Source organism: Dipteris shenzhenensis, chromosome 5, assembly GCF_047967505.1.
Source record: "Dipteris shenzhenensis isolate YYH24624 ecotype China chromosome 5, Dip_SZ_1.0, whole genome shotgun sequence".
Taxonomy (NCBI): Eukaryota; Viridiplantae; Streptophyta; class Polypodiopsida; order Gleicheniales; family Dipteridaceae; genus Dipteris; species Dipteris shenzhenensis.
In genome coordinates this window covers 37620694-37648478 of record NC_141600.1, presented here as the reverse complement: position 1 = coordinate 37648478, position 27785 = coordinate 37620694, and the positions used below count along the sequence as shown (strand labels likewise).

Genomic DNA, 27785 nt, shown 5'->3' with positions numbered 1-27785 from the left:
CCTGACAAAAGCTTCGGAGGACATGGTGGATAGACATGGGAATATACTCATGGTAGTAGATGGAGAGGAGCTCGAAGCTTGGGAAGACAGAGTTGCCCATGCCCTGTCTTTGATCATAGGGACTACGGCAGACTCTGTGCTTCCTCACATCCAGATGGCCGAGACGTCAGTAGAGGCATGGGTCATTTTGAAGGATCCGTACGTGACAGACAACACATCTCGAATCTTGCTTCTTCAGCATCAACTCTACAACCTTGATATGGATGAGGGAGATTTGGTGCTTAATGAAGGTCAAGGTGGTGAGGGATCAACTGGCATGAGTTGGTTAAAAGTGGACTCGTGCCATTTGGCCTTGATGGTACTGAGGAGGCTACCTCGGAGTTTCAAAAGCTTTGTTACGACTTTGACAGCAGGACGGAGTTTCAAACCTCTGACTTTTGAGGAGTTGGGTCTATTACTGCTACAGGAAGAAGCTAGGGGGAAGCGCTACAATAACGATAAAGACGACAAGGTGTTGCTGGCGAAGGATTATGCTGGCAAAGGGAAGGGCAATCCTAACGGTGGCAAGTCCAAGAAAGACGACTCTGATGACGAGGACACTTCCAAGAGGAAGCAGAAGAAGTGCTTCTATTGCGACATGCCATGACATTTTGTGAAGGACTGCAAAAAGAAGAAAAAACAAAAGGAAGGAGTCCGACTCAGATTCAGAGGGTGACACAAAAGCCAAAGCAAATGTGGTAATCGAAGAGTTGTTCTTGGTGACATCTCCGTGTGTTACTGAGGTCAAATATGCCGACCTAGAAACCACACTGATGATGTCTGACATTGAGATGTGGGTTGAGGAGTCGTCAGATACCTTTGTGAAGGTGAAGGCAGCACGGAGTGCTTGGTATCTTCCAGGTGCGTGGTTGCTGATACCCACACGAGGGTGGATTCCATGGAGTACCCTAGGGTTTCATGTTCATATAAATGCTGTACTTCAGAAGGGGACAATACATGATTACATAGGCTATTGGTATGTGCCTCGATGAGGTTTATGGTTTGCTTTCAGAGCAAGCACACAGGCAGTACAACGATCTGGTATGTACTTGATGTTCTAAATTTGAGCCTTTATAGCATGCTGTGGAGAGAGACTACTCTTCATTTGTCTCAGGTAATGTGAGATTGGAAGGAATTAGCATTCTTCGAAGGCAGAAGGGGAAGTGTGGGTGCTTCCTCAAATATCGGACGCAGAGTGTACTGAAGCTAGAAGAGTACCTACTTGAGAGCTCAGTGAGAGTTCGTGGTCCAGGTTATCTAGAGATATTCATTTGTTGCAGACCTTGCCAAAGGAAGGACGGGTTGAAACAGATCCTTAGAGCATGGTGCTTGGAAGACTCTAGGTTGTTCACTCATTATGAGGGGACAACTGGAAGATCGTGACGGCTGGATTGCTCGAGTTTGAAGGCAGGAATGTGACGGAAGGTGGTGCTAGGAGGTGCTACCAAAGATGGACTTGTGTACCAGGATGGTGTGCGGAAGTGGAACCAGACCTGGTGGACCAAGAGCCACTGGATGAAAAGCCAGGAAAAGATTCGACATCGAAGTGTTCCAGAGAACTACGACTCGGGAGTCAGTAGAGCATCGTCATCGACGTGCTGGCATTGGGCCAAGATGTGTCGGTGAGAGGGGGTGTTGGAGAGGACACCTCCTCATTTGTAAGCCCCCATATGAGGAGAGCATGGGGGGTTGGACCTAGGATCTATGAGATGGTCACATGGGCAACATGATGGTTGCCATGAGGGCAGGGATTAGACAACAAAAGAGAGAGGGAGGGGGCTGCCTCATGGGCAGCACAACAGCCTGGCAGAGGCGCAGCAAGTGTGCATGTACGGGCTGGAACAGGCCCCTAAAAAGAGGCGCACAGGTGGCGGGACAAAGGGCCTGCACAAGGTGCATTAATGGCGAGGGGAACCAGCATATCAGGTCGGCCTGGTGGAGCAGCAAAGGAGGCTGCTAGTAGGCAAGGACCTGCCTTTATATAGGGCTGGGCCCTTGCCTTGATTGAAGGGCAAAGGGCCCTAGAAGTATGGGCCAAAGGCCCTGGAAAAGAGAGCCCCAAAAAGGGGCATTTATGGCAGACTTGGTTGGCCAGATTAGGTCTGCCTGGTCAGTTTTTGCCAGCCCCTTGGGGGCCTATAAAAGGAGGGCCTCCAGGCCCTCATTCAGATCATCTAGAGCAGCCAGTCCACCAGCAGAAGGAGCAGCAGCAGGGCTACCTTTGGGCCTAGAGTCAGGAAGAGAAAGAAGTACCTTGTGCTGTAGACCTAGCTTGCAGGAGGCTGCCCACCTAGGCTGGTTTCCAGACAGCAAGGTGGAGAGGATCATTCTGGACGGAAAGTCTACAGACGCTCGAGGTGGAGCACGTGGGCTCGAGTCTAGAGATATCACTAGCCCCATCAACCATGGCTCCACAGTACTTCTCCCTCGTATCCCCTCTACCTCTCACTCAGCCACCCTTCATCGCCTCGTTCGGCCTTGCTACTCCTACACACGACTCCCCTACCCAGATCACATTGTCCCCACCCTCAGTACAACCTCAGCAGCCCACCTTCATTCCAACCCTCTCGAGATCCAATTCCCACCCGGACCAGGATATCTTAGGCCCCCACTAGATGCTTGGGACTCCCTATTGGCTGAGATACACAGCATCCGGGCCCGTCAGGGAGATCTGACACATTACACTTAGGAGCAGGCCCGCTACACCCAGGAGCAGGCCCGCTATACAAGACTCCAATCATATTCTTTCCCAAAGTCGAGCAAAAAAAATCCCAGGGGCTGGTGGATTTCCTTCGCCCATGCCAAATGAGAAGATATTATGAAGATGCTCTTGCCCTGTACGAAGCCAGCTTGATGGTCATGTATGAGATTGGGTAGGTGTGGCTGAAGTCTATGGTTTACAACCTGTGCCAAGATTTTATAGGCAATGCCAAGGAGGGTATCAGGCCCATTGAGAGCTGAGGGACCTATCCCTCCCTTTATGGACGAGATGGATGAGCCTCTGTGAGACAAAGGGAGGCATGATACCGTTCTCCATATACTTTGTTTGATGGCAAGGTGCAAATTGCAATCGCGAACTTCCATGTAGCAAAATGGGCATCTAAGTAGGCCCTTATCTCTGCTGTCACCATGCTAGGCATATGCTCCTTGACTCTACATTGGGCTCTGTGTCTAGTTAGGGTGTGGGTCTCGGCTAACCCTCAACATCCGGATACGAGGGATCACACGAGACAGCACCAGCACCACGACGACGCCCATGGAGCAGGCGATCGCCTTTGTGACCACCACCATGGGGGTCCCCGACCACGGCATAGAGGGAGCATGGCGTGTTGGGAGAGACCCCAACCGAGAGCAGCCCCTAGTCGTTCGCTTTAGAGATTCACATGCTCGACTAGCGATACTTCGACGTCGAGCCACTCTACAAGAGCATCCCACCTTGTCCATGGATGAGGATTTGACACCACTACAGATTGAGGAGCGATGAGTTCTTCTCTAGCAGTGGGATGTTGCCCGCAAGGAGGGGAAATGGGCCGTGGTCCGAGATGGTAGGTTGTTGACCGGCACCTGTCGGGCTCCCACCCGTGCCTCCTAGAGGGACATGGCCTATGAGACTCAGGTTTTCGAGACCCTAGCCTGCACCATTTGGAACTGTAATGGTTACCTTATGGTCAGACCCAAGGAACTTCTCGGAATCTTACACAGGACGAGACATAGTCTTTTACACAGAGACACACCAGAGCCCAGAGCGTCCACTACTGATAGTCAGTGGCTACACATGGGAGTCAGCCTTCAGGGATGAGACGAGGGATACAAGAGGAGTTCGAGGATCAGGCGAGGTCGCAGTATTGTACAGATCTTCCCTCGCTGGAGCCATCTCCGTTGAGAGGAAGGACGCACACTCTCGATTCATGTGGATCCGAATCCGACGCACGGCCACTCGTGACCTTTTCATAGCAATATGCTACTTCCCGCCAGACACATCCCACTTCGCCAGAGTTGTGCGAGAGGAGGGTGAGACATTGCCATATGCACCCTTACATCCGGATATCCTAGACCTTTCAGCTTGCGGGGAAGTTCTCCTTGTTGGGGACTTCAACGCTAGGACGAGTGCGCGCCAGGCACCCTTACATCCAGATATCCTAGACCTTTCAGCTTGCGGGGAAGTTCTCCTTGTTGGGGACTTCAACGCTAGGACGAGCGCGCGCCAGGCACCACTCCTGGACTTCCGAGACGACTCTATCATGCTACCAGACATGGATCTAGATGGAGTAGGTATGACCAAGATCTCATTGGATAGACACGGGCCTGTTACACCATATGGACATGCACTCCTTGACCTGGGTAGGATGCATGATCTCATCATCTACAACAGGCTTGACCTATGGCCCTCAGGTGGTTTTACTTGCTTCCCACATGGAGGGGGCACTAGTGTAGTAGATTACATCATGGGATCCCCTACCTTCACCTCACGTATCACCGACTTCACCGTAGCACCACTACTCCCTCCAGGAGCTGATCACACATACCTATTCTTCACTATCGCCACCTCACGCTTAGCCACACCACACACACCACATATGACGCACGACATCTACCACGACATACACTTTGATCACAACCTCTTCCCTGCCTACTCTGGATGCCTAAATAGACTCCTAACCTACATCGATCACATACCAGTCATAGAGGACCGTGCTGCCTTGATTAGTTGCACACTCCACGAGGCTGCCCTCCAAGTCTTTCCCCACACCACACGGTCCACTAGACCACCACCTCTTGGTTCCACACCAGCCTCTACTCCGGATCTCATACACACACCTCGCCCCACCACTTGCAGGTTGTTCACCAGAGGGGGAGTCAAGGAGGTGACGTTGAAACTGCACAATGGCCAAGCTAAGGACCACAAGGGGCTATGCATTGAGTTTATCGCATATGGGATCGACACGTTAGCCCCGATCTTAGCAAAGCTATTCGATGATGTTGTTTGCCTTGGCTTCCCCCACACTTGGACACTCAACACCATCACTCCCATCCACAAGGCAAGGGATCCCATGGACCCGAGTAACTACAGGACTATCATGATTGGACATGTGATGTCCAAGATCTATGCAATAGTATTGGATGCGTCGGTCAGCCTCCTGTCCGCAGAGATGACAGGGCTCAGAACAGAGGGTTAGGTCGGTTTCAGGCGAGACCATGAGACTGCGGATCACATACTCACAATCAGTAGTGTCATAGAGGAGGCCAGATCACGGAAGGAGAGGATATATTGCTGCTTTGTGGATTTCCGCAAAGCCTTTGACAGAGTACCTCGAGCTCGACTCATCACACGCCTACAGGCACTGGGATTTGACCAAGAGATTATTTGGGCAGTCATGGCACTTTATGAGAGTCTCAAGCCGAGTTCGGACAAGTGCAGGTTGGACAGATGAGATCTTGAGCACCATAGGGGTCAAACAGGGTTGTCCCTTATCACCAACCCTGTTTGGCCTCTACATCGACGAGCTTGAGACTTTCATGGGGGCTTTCGAAGGGACCGATTGCTCACTTGCCGAGATCATCATCAGGATTCTTCTCTATGCAGATGACGTGGCACTCTTGTCGTCCACATCGGAGGGGCTTCAGCGACACCTTGATGCACTGCAGGCTTTTTGTTTATCCCATGATTTGGAGGACCAAGGTCATGATCTTTAACACGTCTCGAGCAAACATGCACCGGAAGCAGCTCACTTTCGATGGGTCACCAGTTGAGATCATATCCTCATACACTTACATGGGGGTCATCTTCTCCGGCCCGATCTTCACGATGAGACCGGTGATGCAGGCCAGACTGAGCAGGGGATGTGCCTCACTGGCTCGGCTAGAGAGACGGTGCTTCCACTCCCACTTCCAGGACCCTCAGACCAAGGCTGTTCTCTTCGACTCCTTGGTCTGACTAGTCGGTATGTATGGCAGCCCTTGTTGGGGATCTGACATGTCAGATATAGAGTGGACACAGGTGGAGCATCTGCAGATCCTTATGCTCTCACGGATGATCCGGGGGAAACCATTTGTACCATATCATATCATTTAGGCCGAGTTTGGTGCTTCTCCACTCTAGCTAGATGCAGCCTTTCAAACCATCACATATCTACATTGGGTTAGATCATATGGGAACTGCACATGAGGGAGACAGAGGTTGCCATGGTTGGCTCTCGATTCCTCCATGAGTTTGGCAGCAGAGGGAGACGAGTGACGCTGGTATGCACGGACTCACAGATGGTTTCTGAGACTGGGGTTTCACATCGATAGGATACCTCCTTTTCAGTACAGTTTGGATGCCCTTTGGTACTCCCACCCACTATCCCGATCGGGCCACACACCAACCAGGTCATTCAAGAGGATCTCCTGCAGCTACACACCTTTAGGACCTGGTTGGAGCCGAGGGAGCTTCCAGTGAAGCTGAGCTTTTACAGAGATCATTGTCTTCGTATTTCGGAGGAGGAATTCATCACACCATCGGGGTATACTGAGCTACCCATGCCTCACTCACTACGGATCTCCATCGGATAGTTTCGGGTATCATTACACCGCCTCTGCATAGAGAGCGGCAGAGCAGCATCGCATATGCACATTGTGCGACTGTGAGGAGGTTGAGTCAGAGGAGCATTTTATTTTCAAGTGCCCAGTGTACTATGAGATTTGAGGTCGCTACCACTGTCTCTTCAGAGACGGCTTCGGGCCCCTTTCCAGAGTCCTCGCCTACCCGGATCAGAGATGCCTCGCGGCCTTCATTCACGAGGGGGTCCGACACAGAGAGTACTTACTTAGGCGACGACGCTTGGTCACACCACCAGACACCTCTTAGAGCAGAATCACAAAGTTCTTCCCATCGAGTGATATTGATCGTCCAGTCTCTAGCCGCAGACGTGACAGAGACCCCGACCCGACGATTGTAGCACGACACACGAGGCATCGAGGGGACACACAGATCACTCTGGTGGACCTCCCGTCATTGTTTAGACCTGGGACACGTCCCACGGGAGTCACGGTGGCTCTGGTCTTGCATTGAGCCTCCTCCAGGAGACCGCCAGGAATGGCAAAAGCAAGTGGACACCAACTTCATCGGTTAGAGAGGCCCTTTTTAAGACATTCACCAAAATGTTCACAGGGGCTAGGAATGAACTTCTATACACCACTCACGGATTGCTCTATGGTACACAATGAACTCCTCTGGGAGACCGCCAGGAATGGCAAAAGCAAGTGGACACCAACTTCATCGGTTAGAGAGGCCCTTTTTAAGACATTCACCAAAATGTTCACAGGGGCTAGGAATGAACTTCTATACACCACTCACGGATTGCTCTATGGTACACAATGAACTCAATGAAATCTACCAAACGAATGAGGCTTTGGCCCCGATCACGTAAGCGACCAGCTTTACCCAGTAATGGTCTTAGATAAAGATTTGCTGCTTACAGAAACAATGATCACACCTTGGAACCCTCACCCCTGTGACTTACAGCCAAACATTGGACGGAATCTTAGCAGAATGAATGGTTATTCATTTGGCTGTCTTTGGGCTGATGTACGACAGTGCTTTCTTTGTATTTGAATGCCTTCTGAATAAAAGATAAAGAAATACCGAAAGGGGCGCTAAGTTTAGGGCCAATTTGGTGTCTGGTGTAGGACGAGGGCGATCTAGCTCTTGGGTGTTGTTTTCTAAGTTGTTCTAGTTTGTTGTGGAAAGTTCTAAGTGGCTGGAAATAATGTATTTGCTGGTTATTGCCTGTTCACTGCCTTTTGGAGTTTTCGAAGGCCGGTTTCAGTGGTTCCATTGCTGGGACATTGCCATTTTCTTCAAGAGGGTGAGCCGGTGGTTCTGTTTGGGTCAGGACAGCAAATACTACTTGCTGTAATAAATTTGCAGCCTAGAGAAATTTTCAGCCATGGCACATAGCACTGATGGTGAGGAGAAATTGGGGTCTTTTGATTATACTGCATTGTGGGAGGAAGATGAGGAACATCCCGTTTAATAAGAGCATGCCACTAAGGGTTCTCAACATGAAGAGGAAGAAGTTGAGGAGCCAAATGCAGATGAACGGTTTAGGGCACAGTTGCAGGGAGCCGTTCAGACTTTTGTGAAGTTGATGCAAGATCCACGTTTTGCAGAGTTGGTGAATGCCCCTTTGAAGCCTGAGAACAACAAGAAGAAGAAGACTCAGCAGCCTGGCGCAATGCCTCCTACATCATGTATGGGTGGAAATCCCCAGAGCTTTCGATTTTTCGGTTCGAGACAACAAACTTTCCCTCCATCTTCTATGCCCACAGGTTATTTCGGAGGAGGTTCAGTATTTCAGGTGATGGTTTGACAACCTGAGCAAGGCATGGGGATGCCTAGAAATTTCCCTTTTGGATTTCCGCTTGGCATGCAAGGCTATCTGGGACATATGTTCGGAGATATGCTTGCTATGATGCCTAACATCATGTATGGTAACATTGGGATGCAGCTAGGGATGCAGACTGCTATGCCCAGCATGATGGGAAATTTTTCGGGAATGCCTGGAATGAATGTAATGGGACTAGGTATGGTCAATCCTGCTGTGAGTAGTGGGCAGAATGCCACTCATCTTGGTAATATTATGCAGCCCCCGTATTTACAGCCACTTGCCTATGATAATCTCACACCCAAGGGGAAGCAGAAGGACTATAAAGAGGGTGGATCAGCGGACTTTTAATGGGAGTCAAGACAGGTTGAAAGATCTTACTTTTATTCAGCAGTTTGATGCAGCCTACTCAGGTGGGAATTTTACGGAGTTGTCCAAAATTCGAAAAGCTGCCACTTTCTTGAAGGGAAATGCTTCGCAATGGTGGACAAATCTTCTCTTGCGAGGGAGAGCACCCACCACATGGGTAGAGTTTAAGCAGGTCTTTTCAGTTGCATGGTTGACCACTACAGTTGAAGTTGACATCATGACTACTTGTCATAAATTGGATGCAGAGAGTTGCCGCAATCCGGAAGAATATAACAAGAAATTTTGGAAGCCCTGTTGCTCGTCAGTTCCTATCGGCATGTTCCATTGTCTGAGCAGGTAGTGAAATATTTTTGTGGATTGCCAAAGGAAATTTGAGACTTTTGCACAAAGTCCAAGGTTTCTAACATGTCTTAGTTGATAGAAAATGCCAATACAGCTTATGCTTTGCTACAGGGCAAGACTAGTGGTCTTAAGGGCAACAAGAAAGAAGAGTTCAAAAGGAAGGAAGAGTTCAAACAGAAGGAGAAATTTGGTAGACCTTCAAGAGCTGCTTTGGTTGCAGGACAGCGGCGTATTCTCAGGTCATGGCCTACCAGATTGACGGAAGAGAAGAATCAAGTCCTTAGAGAGCAGAATAGATGTGTCTATTGCAGGGAAGAGCACCATCAGGTGCATGAATGCCTGTACAAGAAGAAAAGAAAGCTGCCTTTGGAGGATAAAGATGACCAGAAGGTGGTACCCAAAGTTGATGAAGCAAAAGCCATCTGTAGGCCTTGTGCTTGATATGATTACTAAAAAGAAACATGAAGATGACACGTTAGACACGCTTCAGACACGAGTGTCTAAAGTGTCTTAAAGATAAGACACGTAAGACACTCCATTGTGGTTATAATAATAAATATTTAATTAATATATGTATAAGTATACAAATGTACAACTTGCTAGCATAGCTAGCTGCTAGATTCTAGAAGTACAATAAGCTACACTTAAATAATGCAAGAAGAAACAATGCACTTGTACAATGTAGTTAAGAGTCAAGACTCATCACTCAAGACTTAAAAGTTAAAGTTAAGACTCACGACTAAAGAGCTCACAAGTTTTGAGTACTTAAAGGTTTAAATTGACAATTGAATCTTGTCACATGTGACATGAATGAAAACTGCATCTTGATACATATAATTGAAAGGAAGCTTTCGACTCTCAAGACTCAAATCTCTGAAGATTCATCCTAATCTAAATCTATGAGGTCACTGCCACTGCTAGATCCAAAGTCACCATCAATGATAGCATGGCTAAGTCAAACTCAATGTGTGTTGTTACTCCCCACCCACCCAAAAAAAAAAAAACGCAAGAGTGTCTAAAGGTGTCTTAAGGTAAGACACGTGTCTTAAGTGTCTTAAGTGTCTTATCATAAGACACGAGTGTCTTAACAACCATGATTGATTGGGGTAAAGTTCATGACCAGCAGTCTGCTCTATTTTTCTTTCACCCATGTGCTAAGGAAAATTTATTTCTCTTGAGTTAGTAGGTAAGCTGGGTATATGCCCATAAGAAATGGGTTCACTCATGCAAGCAGACATGGCTGCTACAGGGCCGAGTACATCCGTCACTCCGATCATTGGGAAGCTCTGTCTTCATATCCAGAGTTATGTTGATACCAAATAATTTTACATCATGCCTCTCAATGGTTGTGATGTGCTTTTGGGCATTCCATGGTGTTACCATCTTTGGGTTATTGTTAATACTTTCAATAAAACAGTTAACCTGACTCACAGGGGAAAGACTCATGTGCTTGATGTAAAACTCAAAGGAGAGTTCATTCTGGTTGCATCTGCTTCTACAATTACTTCAGTAATGAAAAAGCATATTTCTACGTATTTGATATTTGCCAAAGAAAAAGAGAGAGAAGATGAACAGCCGCCTCTTTCTGGTTTGGATAAAGAGCGGACAGATTTCTTGTTTCAGTTTCAAGATTGTTTTTCTGAGTCTTTAGCAGGGGAATTTTTGCTCGAGAGGCCCGAAGACCATGTTATAGATATTATGCCAGGTAGTAGCCCTTCGAATATACCACTGTACAGGGTTAGCGCAGCTCAACGGGAAGAAATATTGAACCAGGTAAATGAATTGCTGCGGAAGGGGCTAATTTGGCCCAGTTTCTCCCCGTACTGTTCTCCTGTTTTTTTGGTGCAAAAGGAGGATGGATCTTGGCGAATGTGCATCGACTACCGTGCACTTAACAAGATCACGGTGAAGAACGTTTTTCATTCCTCGAATTGATGATATTTTGGACGCACTTGAGGGTGTTCCATTTTCAGCTGCATTGATTTGAAGAACGGGTACCATTAGATCCGCATACGACCAGAAGATGTACACAAGACCGCTTTCAGGACCACTTGTGGGCTTTATGAGTATCTTGTCATGCCATTCGGGTTAACCAATGCTCCCGCCACATTCAATTGAATGATGGATATTATTTTTAGAGAACACAGGTCCTTTGTGGGCACATTCTTCGATGACATCATTTTTTAGTAAAAAAATGAAGTAGAGCATCGAAAGCATCTAGTGCGTGTTTGAAGAGTTGAGAAAGCAAAAGCTGGTCATTAATGCAAAGAAAAGTGAATTCTTCATGCAAGAAATTCACTTTCTTGGGCATATCATATCCGAAGACGGAGCTCGGATGGATTCGGCGAAGGTTGAACCAATCAAGAATTTGCCACCACTCAGGAACATCCATGAAGTACGGAGCTTTCTTGGGTTATGCTCGTACTATAGGAGGTTTATTTGTTACTTTGCTGAGATTGCTTTACCTCTGCATGCTTTTCAAAAGAAAGGGGTATCTTTTCGTTGGACTTCCAAAGAAATTGCAGCTTTTGAAGAGCTGAAAGAAAAGTTGTGTTCTGACCATGTCCTAACCCTGCCAGAGTTGAGAAAGCCCTTGGCTGTCCAGTGTGATGCATATGGCAACAGCACTGGAGGAGTTCTTGTGCAGGAATGGAAGGGTCGTTGCTTATGAGAATAGGGTGTTGCAGCCTACGGAAATGAATTTCTAGATTTATGAAATTCTGGCACACAAGGAACACAAGGTAAAAGGTAGAGTTATCCGTTGCTATCTAGTTAAATTCAGAAATTATCCAGCTATTGATGTGAAGTGGATGGAGGAGGGTGAATTGGCAGATTCACCTCAGTTGTTGCAGCTCTACCTAGAGGCATTTCAGCTTGAGCCGACTTCGGTTGGGGCTCATTCGGGGTCAACAGAGTGTCTCTGGAGCATTTCCTGATGCTCAAGAGGGGGGTAGTGTTAGGTGCGGGAAGCAATGGAATGAGAATGAAGTGCAAAGGGGGCAAACAATAGATTGAAGCAAGAACAAAGTACTGCTCAAAAGGATGAGAGGGAAATACAAAGGTATATGGCCCCCAAGTCAATCATATGGTTGATCAAAGAAGTCAACTCATAGGATTGACCAGACCTACAAGGCTCATACCAGGGCTAAGTGCTAACAAACCCCCCTCCATTGTATGGCTGAAGTGTCTGTATGTCACCACAATGTAAATATCCTAAGTCAAAGTACAGTTGACCATTTATTTGATCATAATTAAAGAGTTTTATATGTGTTAATTATGGTCAAAGAGTTATTTTAATGGTCAAAGGATTGACTACGGTCAAAGATACTTGACTTTAGTCAAGTAAACTTGACTGCGGTCAGAGAGTGTTGACTTCGGTCAACAAGACTTGGCATGCGCCAAGAGGGTTAACCCTGATTAACCAAGATGTGCCAACTTTGGTTAGAGAGACTTGGCTATAATTAAGGCGCCTTGACCTTTGGTCAAAGCTCTTTAATTATAATCAAGAGTGTTGACTCTGGTCAACCAGAGAATATATATATGTTTATTTGTATATATATTTGTTTAAATGTGCACATGTGTTCAGTGGGGACGCCCACCGTGACTAGGATTAGTCCACAGTGTGTTATTTGCATTGAAAGCGCTAACAATTAATGGGTACCATGGTGGTGCGCTTTAATTAATTGTTGCAGGTACTAGGGAAGATTGAAGTCATAGCTGTCTTTCACCGGTCAGTCTGGTTTTACTGTAAATATCTCAGGAATACCTGGAAACTACATCATGGTTGCACGTATTCGTCCCAAGGGGATATAGCAACCTATGATGCGTACAGAGTGATCCCTCATGTAACAAAAGGAGCCAAGTGTAAAGCATGTCAAAATACCTCAAACTTGGGCTGTGGTAAGCTTTTGTGAAAAGATTTGCCAAGTTGTCCTCGGTGGGGACATAGGACAATTGGATGTCTCCACCAGACACTCGCTCTCGAGCATAGTGATAGTGGACCTCAATATGCTTTGTGCGTCCATGAAACACTAGGTTTCTAGCAACCGCCAAAGCACTCTGGCTGTCGGTGTAGATCACAGTAGAGCCAGGCTGAATGATATCAAGATCTGCAAGTAACTTGCGAAGCCAAACACACTCTACTGTAAGTGTGAAAGCTACTCTGTACTCAGCCTTACAACTGGATGTGGCAACAGTAGGTTGCTTCTTGCTGAACCAAGAGATGCATGAAGCTCCAAGCAAAAAACAGTTGCTGCTGTGTGACACCTTAGTCTTGTAACATCTTGCCCAGTCGTCCGTGAATGCATGCAAAACAAGTGGGGCCTCTGAACCATATAGTAAACCCAAATGCTGCGTGGCCTTCAAGTATCGAAAGACCCGCTTCACTGCTTGCCAATCTGCATACTAGGCTTGTGCATGTACCTGCTGAGCTGGGAAATGGCATACTGATGCAATCCTCGAAGTCGAAGCGATCCAATATTCTTGGACTGACTCATCATTATAGCCCCTTCAACATATGCAAGTTGTATGCCCAAATAATAGTGCAACTGGCCCATATCTGTCATGGCAAAAGACTGCTGTAAATCAACCTTGAAATCTGCAATTTGTTCCATATTTGGCCTAGTGATAAGCATGTCATCCACATATAAAATCAGGATTAAAATTTCTGATGCATCTTTCGGACATAAGGAGTGGCCCCGGTTGGGCTGTTTTGAAAGCCACGGGCTGTCAAAAATGTATGTATCTTCGCATGCCATGGCCAGGTTGCCTGCTTCAAGCCATAGAGGGATTTTCCGAGCCGGCAAATCATATTTTCAAAACCTAATTGCTCAAAACCAGGTGGCTGAGTGACATAGACCTCTTCTTGAAGATCACCATAAAGGAAGGCAGTCTTGATTTTCTGCTGATGAACCTCTCAATGCCGATGAGATGCCATAGCAATAACACACGTGATAGTAGTAATGCGGGAGGTGGGAGCAAAGGTCTCCTCAAGGTCAATGCCGTGCTGCTGTGCATATCCCTTTGCAACCAAGCGGACTTTGAGGTGGTCAACACTGCCATCAGCTTTCCTTTCACCTTGTAGACCCACTTTGTACCTATTGCATGCTTGCCTGCTGGCAAGTCACACAACTCCCAGGTGTTGCTTGCATGAATGCATTCAAGCTCAAGCTTCATGGCATCCATCCATTCCTTGCTGTCAAAGGCATCCTTGTGACATAAAGGTTCCTCATTGCAAGCAGTAGCAGCATAAGCTACAGCCAAATAGTTGCCATGCTTTTGTTTATGCGCACCTCTAGTGCGGGCTGGCAAACGCTCAGCTTGTTTGTTGTCCCTGAGTGTGTCCAAAAGCATCTCGGGACTGATTTTTGCAGTTTAATGACAGCACTCTCCTGTGCAATTGCCTGCTCAACAGCATAATCATAAACTAAAGGCATATCAGGCTGAGCAGGAGCTATTGGTGGAGGATGTGCACTGGTAGAAGTGTATGGCACAACACTCTGCACTGGCTGCTCTGGATTTGTGGGCGACTGAAAGAGAGACAACAATGTATCAAAGACATCTGAGGAATCAACAGTAGGCTGTTTTTTGCATTCCAGCCAAGGTAAAGGCACATTTTCAGCGAAAACAACATCCCTACTGACAATGACCTTGTACCCACTAAGGCCTCATATTCAGCATCACAGGTGGTTTGGTAGTTAACTGATCATGTGTTTAAGCACCATGGTTTTCCCAAAGCAACGAGGATGCAAAATTTATGGGTCACTTTTGGCAAGAATTATTTATAGTAGTGGGTACTTTACTCACACCTCGCATTGCATACCATTTTGAGACTTATGGACAATCAGAAAGAACAAATGGGTGGAGGAATACTTGAGGCAATTTTTGTCATGTACATTGAGGTCATGGGATAAGTGGCTTGCACATGCTGAATTTTGCTACAACAATACCAAGTATCTCGCTATTGGCATGAGCCCGTTTGAGGCAATGTAAGTGGGATTGCCTTCCTCGATTGCCGACACTGTTGTGAAAAATCAGCAAGCATGAGATGACTTGGAAAGGATGGAGGCCCTTCTGCAATTGGCTAAAAAGAATATGAGGATGCCCAAGCCAAGTAGAAGAAATATGCGGATAACATAGGAGATATTTGGTCTTCAAAGAAGGAGATTATGTGCATTTATGTCTCCACAAGAATCGTTATGTTTCATTGAAGGGTAATACCAACGCAAAGCTTGCTCATCAATATTATGGCCCTTACAAGTTCATCCACAAGATTGGGGAGGTAGCATATCAGTTGGAGCTAACAAGCACCTCCAAGATTCACAATGTGTTTCATGTGTCTTTGCTGAAACACATGTAGGTTAGCATGTGCAGATACTTCTAGAGCTGCCACCTATGGATGAGGAGGGTCATATCGTTTATGTTCCCGTGCACGGTTTTGGAGATCGAGTACTCGGCAACTGGGTATATATTGAGTACCTCATAAGATGGAAAGGATGTCAAGAGGATGAACAGTCATGGCAGCCCAAGAGTATTGTTCAAGAGTACCCATATCTTTTACCAGGCTGATCAGAATGACTTTGCTGTCCCAACACCCTTGTGTAGCAGCCGGTACCTGTAATTTTGAGGTCCAAATTCTATGGGAAGGGATGGCTGTAATGAAGGGGGAAAAAGGGCTACTTTATTGGCCCTTTAGCTAGAGTTAGTGGGAAACGTGGAGGGACTACATAAGTCCCCATCCACCACTCATTGTACACTTTTGATGTGACATCTAATCCTATCTATTCTCCCTCGTCCTTTCTCCTACTTGCAGCCTACTCTCTCTCTCTCTCTCTCTCTCTCTCTCTCTCCTTCCCTCCTTCCCACCTCTTCCTCTCTCTCTTCTAGCCCTTCTTACTCTGATTCTCTCTCTCCTTTTTGCTCTTCTCTCTCCCTTTCTCTCATCTTCCCCCTACCGTTTTCCAGATATAATCTCCCAAAGTCAAGATCTAAGGGGCAATTTTGACTCTTCTAGATAGGTGGATGACCCCTCGACCTTGTATGCATCAGTGATCCTCTAATCACTTACAGAAATCATATTGTGATGAAAACTTGATCAAATTGCAACCAAAATGAGCACAAGACCTGCAATTCCGTTGCCACTTGACATGGGATAATCTCTTGCTAAGATTAAGTGCAATTCATTGCACAAACGCGAATGCCTCATTTTTTGATGACAAATTGCAACCAAAATTGAAGCGGATTTTGTAAAAGGAAGCTTGGAAGCTTGTAGACTATGTACGACTACTCTTGTTGATTGTGCTACTTAGGATTAGAAAAAAGTTGCAAATATGAGTTTTCTCCTCTGCTGCAATTCCAGATCTCACTTAAATGCTTGATATTATTTTGGGAGCATAAAGGAGTTAAAGAATGGGAAATCAACCGCCTTTTCTATCACAATTTGGAGAGGGGGAACATTACAAAATTTTCATTTTTCAATCTGTTCCTTTTTCTTCTTCTTGTTTTCACCACTAGAACAGTTCCCCTCCTTTGAAGATTTTTCTTCGTGGACTCAACCTGTCTACCCGCCTTTCTTTCACCCATAGCAACATAGGTTTTATCTCTACTGTCATCGTTGTACGTCTTCTCCCTTGCTGTTTCTTCCCTTACCATCGGCCCCAACTCCTTCAATGATAGTAGTCTAGATTGCTTTGCTGTTGTCACAGAAGTGACCAAGCCTCTGAATCTTTTGGGAATTGGATGTTACCTTGCTGAGAGCTCCTCAATGAACCCTTGTGATGGTGCCTTTGCGGCACCTTGTTGCTACCGATCTTCACCCTTGCTAAACATCGTCATGTTCCTTTTCTTTCCTCTCTCTCCAACTGTCTGCTTCTCCCCTTCAACTCTCCTCTCCTTGTTGGCAGCCGTCATGATGGGAGATCTTGTTGGGGGCCGGATCAGAATGGGCTTGAGTTGAGAGGCTTCAGGTTCTCATGCTATCACGGATGATCCACTCCCACGTCAAAGTTCGGAGCATCCCCACTACAGCTTGATGCAGTGTTCTCAGGTATCACGTATATCTACCGCATCAGGGAGTATGGCTCTTGCACTAGAGGGCGACCCAGGCTACTATGGTTGGCCTTGTCCTCATCCATGGCACTGGCAACTGAGGGTGACTAGAGATGCTAGTATGCACGTACATGCAGGTGTGTTGGAGAGCCTGAGGCTCCACATAGACAAATTGTCCTTTCGTCTCGCTAACATATCATGAGGTGAACCAGGTCATCTGAGAGGATCTCTTACAATTACACACATTTAGGCCCTTGTTGGAACCCCAAGAGCTCCCCGTGAAGCTCAGTTTTTACAGAGACCATCGCTTGCAAATTTCAGCAAAGGGTTTCATTGATCCACGAGGATACACACATATCCACCTTCCCCACTTCTCGGGATATCTATCGGGCAGTTTTGTGTCTCATCACACCGACTTCGCATCGAGAGTGGATGGGCGGAGGGCAAGCATGCCCATAGAGGGTCACATCTGCACCCTATGCGATCATCAGGAGATGTAGTCGGGATCAGAGGTCGCTATCAATGCCTCTTTAGGGATGGTTTTGGACACCGATCAAGTCTTCTATCGTCCTCCCTAGATCAAAGATGCGTGGTGTCTTTCATCCATGAGGTCGTCTGACACATGGAGCATTTGCTCAAGCCACATAGTGAGATCATGGTGTAGAGCTAGACTCCACATAGGGCATGATCATTGAGTGTTTCCAGCCAAATAGCACCGACCAGTAGGGCTTAGGGAGACGATCGATTCGAGGACCAGAGTGGGAGACACGTCAGACTCTCTAGTAGCGTGGCAACATAAACCCTGCGATGGAGCACTGAGGGCCATCGGTATGTGTGGTCCGCCGTGAGTCTTCTATGTATGCCCTGTGACGAACAAGTGTCACTATCACTCATGTCGGCCATGCCTCCAATCCAGTAAGCACGAACAGAAGGTCCCCTAATCTGCTATGTACCTCGACCCAGTAGCCTTGCGCATCGTGGACACTTTGTTAGGCCTAACATCCCCCCCAGCTTCCAGATGATCACCACAGCACTGCCAGCCCTCCATTCTCTCCATGAGCTTAGAGAGTGCTCTGTATGTATCGATATCGTTATGATTATGGGTTTTTGTATTTGTCATGGGTGTTGATGCTCACTTAGAGGTTCCAACCCTCAGCTCATTGTATCACGTTCTTTTAGTCTCATAGACCCTTTGGTGTTCTGAAGACTTTTAATAAACTCGCTCCATCTGTCCACCCCCACCTAGGACCATCCCTCGTAATAGTTGGTATGATGATGAGTGCATGGCTTTATGCCGTCAAGTTAGATTCGAAACCAAAAACCACCTACCGAACGAACAAGGACGCTACGTGAGTATCGTTGATTGGTGCTTAGGAAGAAGCTGGATTTCGTTCGCCGAAACAAGGAAGAACTACTAAATATTTTGTCTAGTAACAACTCTAAGGACTTTTGGCGGAGATTCTAGAGGGGTAGTCCCCTTCACCACTCACTGAGTCTCAAGTCTGTGGCATAATTATGCACGCACACTTTATGATATCCCATCTCAAATCAGCCAGCTCCTAATTTCTCACACATCTTGCACACTCTTCACTAGAGAGGGTGTGAAGGATGCCGTAATGGCCGAGCGAAAGATCATGAGGACCCATGCACTGAATTCATTGCATATGGGATTAATCTCCTAGCCTCGATCTTAGTAAAGCTCTGTAATGAAGCTGTTTGTTTTGGGTTTCCACTCACCTGGACTGTCAACACACTCTTACTCATCCACAAGGTAGGGGATCCTATGAGATTGGAGAACTACATGACCATTATGATTGGATATGTCATGTCTAAGATTTATGCATAAGTGCTTGATCCTGAGGTCAGTCGATTCGCAGAGTGCCGGGGACTTAGAGCATCTGAACTGGCAGGATTCCGACGCGATCATGTGACCATGGACCTCATTCTCACACTCCGGTGTATCATCGAGGAGGCGAGGGCACTAAAGCAGAGGGTAGATTGTTTCTTTGTGGATTTCCGCAAAGCCTTTGATACGGTTCTGAGAGCCTGTCTCGTCCGACCTCTACAAGATCTGGGGTATGACCAGGAGATCATTTGGGCTGTCATGGCACTTACGAGAGTCTTAGGCAGACTCCGGGTAGGGTCGGGGTGGACAGAGGAGATCGTGAGCATCATCCTACCTTGTTTGGCCTCTACATTGACGAGCTTGAGACAGTTATGCAGACATTGGGGGGGGATGGGTGCTCTCTAGCTGGCACGTTGATCCGGATATTGCTATATGCAGATGACGTGGCACTCTATCTTCATCAGCAGAGAGCCTCGAAAGACACCTTGATGCACTGCAGTCCTTTTGTGAGTCCCATGATTTGAAGGTTAACCTTGATAAAACCAAAGTCATGATCTTTAATACATCTCAAGCCGTTATGCACCGGGAGCAGTTCACGTTTGACGGGTCGCCTATTGAGATTGTTTCGTCATATACATACCTTGGGGTTATTTTCACTGGACCTATCTTCACTATGAGACCCATGATGGAGGCCCGCCTAAGCAAGGGATATGCTTCATTGGCAAGATTAGAGAGGCAGTGCTTCTGCTTACACTTTCAGGATCCACGGACCAAGGGATTGCTGTTTGGCTCCTTGGTCCGTCCAGCAGGGATGTACGGCAGCCCTTGTTGGAGGTTGGATCTGTCAAATATAGAGTGGGCCTGTGTGGAGCGGTTATGGGTTCTCATGCTATTACTTATGATCCGTGGTAAGCCGTCCGTCCCTCACCAGATTATTTAGGCTGAGTTTGGGTCATCCCCACTACAGTTGGATGCAGTATTTCGGGTTATCACCTATCTATACCGGGTCAGGGGGTACGTAGATTGCACTTTGGACGCAACAGATTACCTTGGCTAGCATTGTCCTCTTCTATGGCACTATCAGCATCAGGTGACCATAGATGTTGGTATGCACGCACAGAGAGATGGTTTGAGGAATTGGGGCTCCACATGGACAGACTTCCTCCCTTCCAGTACAGCATGGATCCGCCGTTCTCTCCTCTCTTGTCACACGAGGTCAACCAGATCATCCGCGAGGATCTTTTATGGCTACACATAGTCCGCCTGGTTGGGACCGAGCGAGCTTCCAGTGAAGCTCAACTTCTACAGGGATCATTGTTTACATATCACAGAGGAGGGTTTCATTGACCCACCAAGATACACACAGATCCACTTACACCCTCTCACTGAGGATCTCTATTAGGCAGTTTCGGGTCTCTTTGCATAGATTGCACATTGAGAGTGGTAAGGCAGAGGGTCTACCTCGGGAGAGGCGCATATGCACATTATGTAACACACAGGAGGTCGAGTCAGAGGAGCATTTCATTTTCAGGTGCCGAGTCTTCTATGAGATTCGAGTCTCCCATCTAGACCAGAGATGCTTGGCGGCTTTCATCCATGAGGCAGTTTGGCACAGCGAGCGTGTACTTCGATCTCGAAGATAAGAGCAGACCTCCTTCTTGGTAGACTCTTCTTAGAGCTCGGTCATGGAGTTTTTCCAGCCAGAGCATGTGGACTCCCATACTATGAGGCCTCGACACGATCAAGATCTAAAGCCAGCGACACGACAGCTGAGACAGAGGGTTGACGAACAAATTACACTTGGGCCTCTCTTTTTAGAGTCGGAGGTCGATCGACAGGGGTCACGATAGCCCTTGTTAGGCATAGAGCTATGACTAGCAGATGACACAAGACCATGCCCACGAGCAGCCAACAACACTCTATCACCGACTTCATGCTTCCGTTGTCTCATCCACCTGGATGAGCTGATGATGATGATGATGATGATGATACTGATGTGTAGTCGATCACTCTGACATGATTGTGTAGTATTTAGCAATAGCTTTTTGCATTCTGCATTGGTGTGGATGCTCGTTTAGTAGCTCCACCCTCATAGTTTGTTTGTATCAGGATTCTCACAGTCTCATAGACCCATCGGTCTTCCGAAGACTTTAATAATCTCTCTCTCTCTCCACTATGAACACTGCATCCCCTTTAGTCAACGGAGGTGGGCCTTCTACGCCCACCGTTTTGATCATATATCATGAATATTGGCTTCCTTGAACCTGCTTTAAATTTGCTGCTCTAATTTGACACGCTTATTTTAAGCTTTATCTACACACTTTAAGAGATATGATACGGTTTCTTAGGAGGTGTTGAGGTTTGCATGTAATTAAGGTTGTATCAATTCATTTTTATGTTAATGCATATGTGCTGGGCATGTGATCAACCTTTAGGTCTGATGAATCTGATGAGCTTGTGGATCCAAAGAAAGAACTTGAGGATTTATGCAAACCAAGATGTGTCAAGCAATTGTTAGTGTATCAGGCAAGTTTGTTGGTGATTTAGAATATAGATGCATATGTTTCTATTCAATTTGTAAATGCTAGGTGTTTTTAAATGGATGCTGCATGCTTTTGTTATGAAGTCATACGTTGAATATAAATACCTCAAGAACATCTTCCTTTTGTGAGTCAATGAAGCTATGAAAGGGACTATACTACATGTACAGGATCCCATTTGAGTATCTTCATTTCCATAGAAGGTATGAAATGGCCTAAAAACACAATTGCATTATATGTAACAGTGAGGGGAAATATAGAATATAGGCCAAAGCATAGCTGATGACTTGTTTGGGAAATAACAAAGCTTATTTTTTCTTTAGTTATGTGGAGAAGAGTAAGCACGTGTTGTGAGACAAGATAGGAGAATGTGAAGCGGATAACTATCTAAGCTTAAGATTATCAAAACTGAAATGCATTTGCAGCTTTGTGTTCTACTTTTTGTTTATAAAACTGTAAAGATTGATATTGTTGGAGTCAATGTTATAATCATTGAAAATGCACGGGTTTTTGGACATAAATTAGTGCTTGCACTTTGTGATGTCGATGTCATTGGGATTCACCTGCCTATGCTGAATGGGATAAGCTACAGCTTTTTGTTGAATTTCGAGTGGTCCCACGCGCTAATTGACTGGTTTTTGACAGTTTTGGAGGACTTTCCGGCGATGAAAGTTTTCCAAAACCTTCTCAATGCATTCCTCTCTGAAGCACGCTTCTTTTGAGCCCAAGAACTCCCATTTCTTCGCGACAGAAGTGCTTCTTTTCGCATTTTTCAGTGGAATTCTTGCTGGTCGGCTCTTGTAAATGCTCTTTCTTCATGCCTTTGCACTCCTCTTTGGCTGAGAATGCAATTGGGCATTGGCTACTATGTCCTCTTGGCGATTGAGGACTTGGTTTGAGTTTTTAGGGCTTGGTGAGTTGTGATTTTGCTGCTGCAATTTCTTTTTGCCATAAGCTATTGGTTGGCCTCGTATGCCACCTCTTTCTTGGCTCATAGGTATCCAGGCAGTGCTACATGAGTCATTCTTTGGTTGGGTACTTTGCTGATTTTATTTTGGAGCTTTGAAAAGCTTTGTGAATACCATCTGGAAACCAGTCAAAGAGAGTGCAGCTGGGGTGTAGTGAGATTGCATTTGGACAGCCAATGGAATTGCACTCGGAAAAGAGATTGTCTTTGGGTTGAGCCTATGGGTTAAGTGCACTTATGTGATGGTGTTCTATGCTTGAAAGCCTTGCGAAGGCTTAGTGAATTGGAGCTGCGTGCTCAGTTGTAAGGAAGGTCTCCCAGATGCAACTTGTAATCATTTCAGTGTGAAATATTAAGAAATACCGAAAGGGGCGCCACGGTGTTTGGGGCCAATCGGGTGCACTTGTCTATGTTTGTTGAGCAGGGGCATTCTAGCCTCCATCCCTTTTTTAGTGGTTTTGTTTGTGAACAAATGGGTAAATGCCAAATGGTGATTATGCAATGGTTAATGGTTGTGATATATGCTTTGTGAGCTGTAAATAAGTGCTGAAGTGATTAAAGGTTTAGTTCCACTGCCCTCTGAGTGATTAGAGGCCGGTTTCAAGTCCTGACCCCTTCATTAATCAAAGTGAAAGGCCCACAACGTTTAGAAAACCTGAAAACAAAATTTAAAGGGATACTTTTAGGCATTGCCACTTTGGAAAATGAAGGAAGAGTCAAGACCCTTGAGTACCTATCTGCAGACAAGTCAGCACATACATCAATGGCTTCCCCCAGTTTGTCCATAAACTCAGAGAGAAGCCCAATGGTGCTCCCGGCCATATCTGCCAAGCGGAGAACTCTGTACATGGGGTTCATTGTCCTCATCAGAGCTGCAGCCTCCTCCCTTCATGCATCTCTCACGGCCATGTGACTAAAAGCTATTGCATTGGGTTCATTCCTATCATCCCATTGCTACAAGTCACGGGAAACAACTGTGTGCAGCAAGTCATGTCACACTCGGACAACCCTCTCCAACATTATGAACCTCCAAGCAAACCGTGTCTTCAAGGGATTTAGAAGCTCGAGGTCATATTTTCCCTCAACATATTCAATACCTTGGGTCTTTTGGTCACAAAATTGACCATGCTCACAGCTGTGGAAAATATATGAGAAATGAAAGGCAGCTTTCCTCTATCCTCAATCGTGAGATCCAAACTGTGAGAAGCACATGGTGTCCAAACAATAGCAGGAAACTCGTCCTCAAGCATCCTCCCCATGGCCACACGATTGGAGCCATTATCTGTGATCACCTGTACCACATTTGCTGCACCTATTTCAAGGATTGCTGTGCGCAAATGAGACCATATATATATATATATATATGCACGTGTTACCACTGTCCTTGAAGCTGATGCATCTAAAGCACCAAAAAACATGGTTCCTTTGCAAGCGGCAACCAAAATGTTGTAGATATTTCTTTTTCTCACATTAGACCACCCATCACACATCATGGTACAAGCGTACTTCTCCCATATCTTTCATGAATGCTTCTTTCTCCCGACGCAGCCCTTGTGTACGCAATGTCTTATAGCTAGGACCCTCCCACTCACAGCCAATGCGCAAGATAGGCTCACATAGCTGACTTTCAACGAGGGGTTCAAATATTAAAGGACAATGCACATTGCACAAACAGCTTTGTTATTTCTCTTGTCGCCTCCTTCATAGCTACCTTTGCATATTTTCGTACACGTTTCATATAGGTATAAAACGTGTTTCTATGCAACCATGGCCTAAGAATACTCTCGCTAGGTGTGCCCATCGTATCCGTTGAGAACGGAAGCAAGGAATGCTAATTGGGGAGAGAGAGAGAGAGAGAGAGAGACAGAGATCTATTGACATCTTCGAGAGGCCTCGTTGCAGGCCTATGTAATAAGGTATAGTAAAAAAGGTAGTTTATACAAGGTACTATGGGCCGAAGCAAAGGGCTCACTAAGGCCCTTTCTGAGTGATATCCTAATAATCTCAAAAAAAAAAAAGCCAAGAAAACTCCTTTTGCTTAAAACAATATCCATGCGCCATGGTGGCTCTTCGATGAGTGGCGAAGATATCTCGTATTTGTGTCTGTCGAGTCTCACTGTGTGGTGGGGGCTGTGGTTTCCATGATCTCTATAATTGATGGGCCATACGACTCGGCTCGTCCGGTCCCCTCTGAGGAGGGCCATGATACGCGGAATATCCATAGTATGTGCCTCTGGTCAAGCGTGGTCTCTGCCCCTCTGGTTCCACAACTTCGCATCATCTCTTTCCATTGATCCACTGTGTTCTCATGTCGACTACCTCCTCCTCCTCGACCCTGTAATATCCTAGGGCTGACTCGAAAGCGTAGAAACTCGTGACATGTTGATGTGCTTTGTTTATCACAGTCTCCCGTGGTACTGTCACCTCCTACTACGTGATCTACCTTAGTAGGGTCTCTCTATGTCGTCGCATCTGCAGTAGGTAGAGACCAATGCAACCTAGTCATGGAAGTGGATTAGTTGACAGAGTGGTCCAAAGCGTAACCCCTCCTAAAAGAGGTAGTGGTCTCGTCCTCGATCTCATATGAAAATGGGGAGGTACATAGAAAGTGCTCCTCTTTCTCTACCTCCTCCATCATGCATAGTCTATAGATTTGGTGCTCTCTAGGTGTGTTTGCACCTCTCCCTGCCTCGATCCTTAATTGGTGGGACGAGACCCACATTTGTCCGATGGCAATCCTCACTACATGTGAAACTCCTTTGTCCTCAAGGTACTGGGGTTTCAGTCCATCCTCTGATACTCTTAAAAAGTGGTTGTGGTAGAGTTGGATCTTGGTGGGAACCTCTTGGTCCCCCCCTGCCTCCCCTCCCCCCCCCCCAACAAGTCTGTAGCATATAGAGTTGGAGTAGATCCAACCGTATGATACGGTTGATCTCATCCTGTTGGAATTGGGGGTCTGGTGCATCAAAGCTAAACTGAAAGAGGGGGAGTCGGTCCATCTGAATACCCTGTCTCTCGAACCATTTGTATACATGTGTGTACCATGCCGTGCTAATCCCATCGTCTACTAGTCTCTTGGATGACTCTAGTGCCAACCTCGTGCCCAGACTCTACGGAGAAATATCACAGTTTAGAAGATAGCATCAATTTGAAGGTATCTTCCAGAGAGAGAGAGAAAGAAAGAAAGAAAGAAAGAAAGAAAGAAAGAGAAAGAAAGAGTTTATTAAAGTATTTGGAAGACCGATGGGTCTATGAGACTATGAGAAACCTGATATAAGCCAGATATAAGCCAGCTGAAAGGGTGGAGCTATAAATGAGCATCCACACCCATACAAAAAGTAAAAAACTACATGCTACATAGTCATATCATGATATAGTCATCTACAACATCACTATCATCAACAACATCATTAGAGCGACTGCCATCATAATACAATGTGAAGTATGCTCCAAGGTCACTATGGTTCCCCCTCATCAAGAGTGAAGGAACGATAGCATGAAATCAGAGTTAGAGTGCTGCTGCCGATCACTTGTGGATGCAATCTTGCGTTGTCTCTTGATCATAATTTTATGTCTAACAAGGATGGCAGTCACCCCTGTCAGTCAAACCATCTCACTGTGTGTGCAAACCAACATCTCTGGTCACTTGCCGCTGATAATGCCATGGAAGAGGGCAATGCTAACCATGGTAATCTGTATGCCCTGACTCGATATAAGTAGGTGATGACTTGGAATGCTGCATCGAGCTGTAATGGTGAAGATATAAATTCAGCCTGGATGATCTGGTGAGGAATTGACGGCTTACCACGAATCATCTGTGATAGCATAAGAACTTATAGTCGATCCACATGAGCCCACTCAATATTGACAGGACCGGCCCCAAACAAGGGCTGCCATACAACCCTGTTGGTTGAACCAAGGAGTCAAGGAGTGCATTTGGTTTGAGGGTCCTGAAAATGTGAACAGAAGCAGTGCCTCTCCAACCTGACCAACGAGGCATATCCTCTGGTCTCGTAGTGAAAATAGGTCCGAAAAAGATAACCCCCAAGTAGATGTATGGTGAAACAATCTCGACTGGTGCCCCGTCAAAAGTAAACTGCTCTCTATGCATCGTGACCCGAGATGTATTGAAGATCATGACCTTGGTTTTACCAAGGTTGACCTTCAGATCATGCGACTCACAGAACGACTGTAGTGCATCTAAGTGCCTTTGGAGGCCCTTTACTGAGGACGATAGGAGTACCACATCGTTTGCATAAGCAATATCTGAATTAGAGCGAGAGAGCATCCAGCCCCCCCCTATGTCTGTATGATTGTCTCAAGCTCATTGATGTAGAGGCCAAACAAGGTGGGTGATAGAGGACACCCTTGTTTGATCATACTCAAATCTCATCTGTCCATCCAGATCCTGTCCGAACTCTACTTGAGACTCTCTCATAAAGTGCCATGACAGCCCATATAATCTCCTGATCATAACCCAAGTCTTGCAAACACATGATGAGGCGGGCTCTCGGAAGTGTGTCAAAGGCTATGTGGAAATCCACAAAGCAACAATAAACCCTCTGCATACGTGCCCTCGCCTCCTCAATAGTAAATCTAAGCGTGAGAATGTGATCCATGGTCCTCTTTTATGTAGCTCCAGCTTTTTTGCTGGCTGCTGCAGCAAATTTTAAAAGTTGTTTTTGCTGTCCTCATAACATTCCCTGATGTGTGGCTCTACACTTTAGGAGTACATGCTGCTCATTTTCTACCTCCCTTGGGTGGCAAATTTTGCACACCCTTTCTTCTCTAGGGATCGTGGGTCTGCCATCTTCCCCTCTCCGCCTCTAGATCATATGAACTAGTTGAATTTTGCAAATTAGGTGCCTTTAAAGATTGATATGTTTCCCCTGAGGTATTTCTGCATCCCATAGCTGTCCACTTCTCATTCCTTCCCTATGCCCGTATCGTCCTAGTGTCCATGTCCTCAACTTTGTTGAGGTAAGCCATGAATTGACACATTGCTTCCCCTTCTACAGGTATCATTGCTGTTTCAGCCAGTAGGATGGGGTAGGGCGCTTGTGCTTTAACCCCTAATTCCCTATTGGGAAATGTTTATGCACCATTTCTATCCTTTGGTAGTAGGTCCTAGAGAGTCCAGGTGCCCAGGCTGGGCCCCCATAGAGGATTACTGTTTGCACAAGCATAGTGTATTACAGCAATTTTCTCATTTCCCAAATCCACAGATATGATTTTCTGCATTTATGTTGGAAGCTATATAACACATTTAG

General features: G+C 46.3%; 1 protein-coding gene across 2 annotated transcripts in view; it reads left to right on the top strand.

The window, feature by feature from the left end:
* LOC147901978 (cytochrome b-c1 complex subunit 6-1, mitochondrial-like) overlaps window positions 1-27785 on the top strand; it is a 51222-nt gene that overhangs the window by 5112 nt on the left and 18325 nt on the right. For both annotated transcript variants that reach the window (XM_087375201.1, XM_087375200.1), the window contains exon 2: window positions 21444-21534. In XM_087375201.1, coding sequence (XP_087231327.1) covers window positions 21444-21534 — 91 coding nt within the window. The remainder of the gene's footprint in view (window positions 1-21443; window positions 21535-27785) is intronic.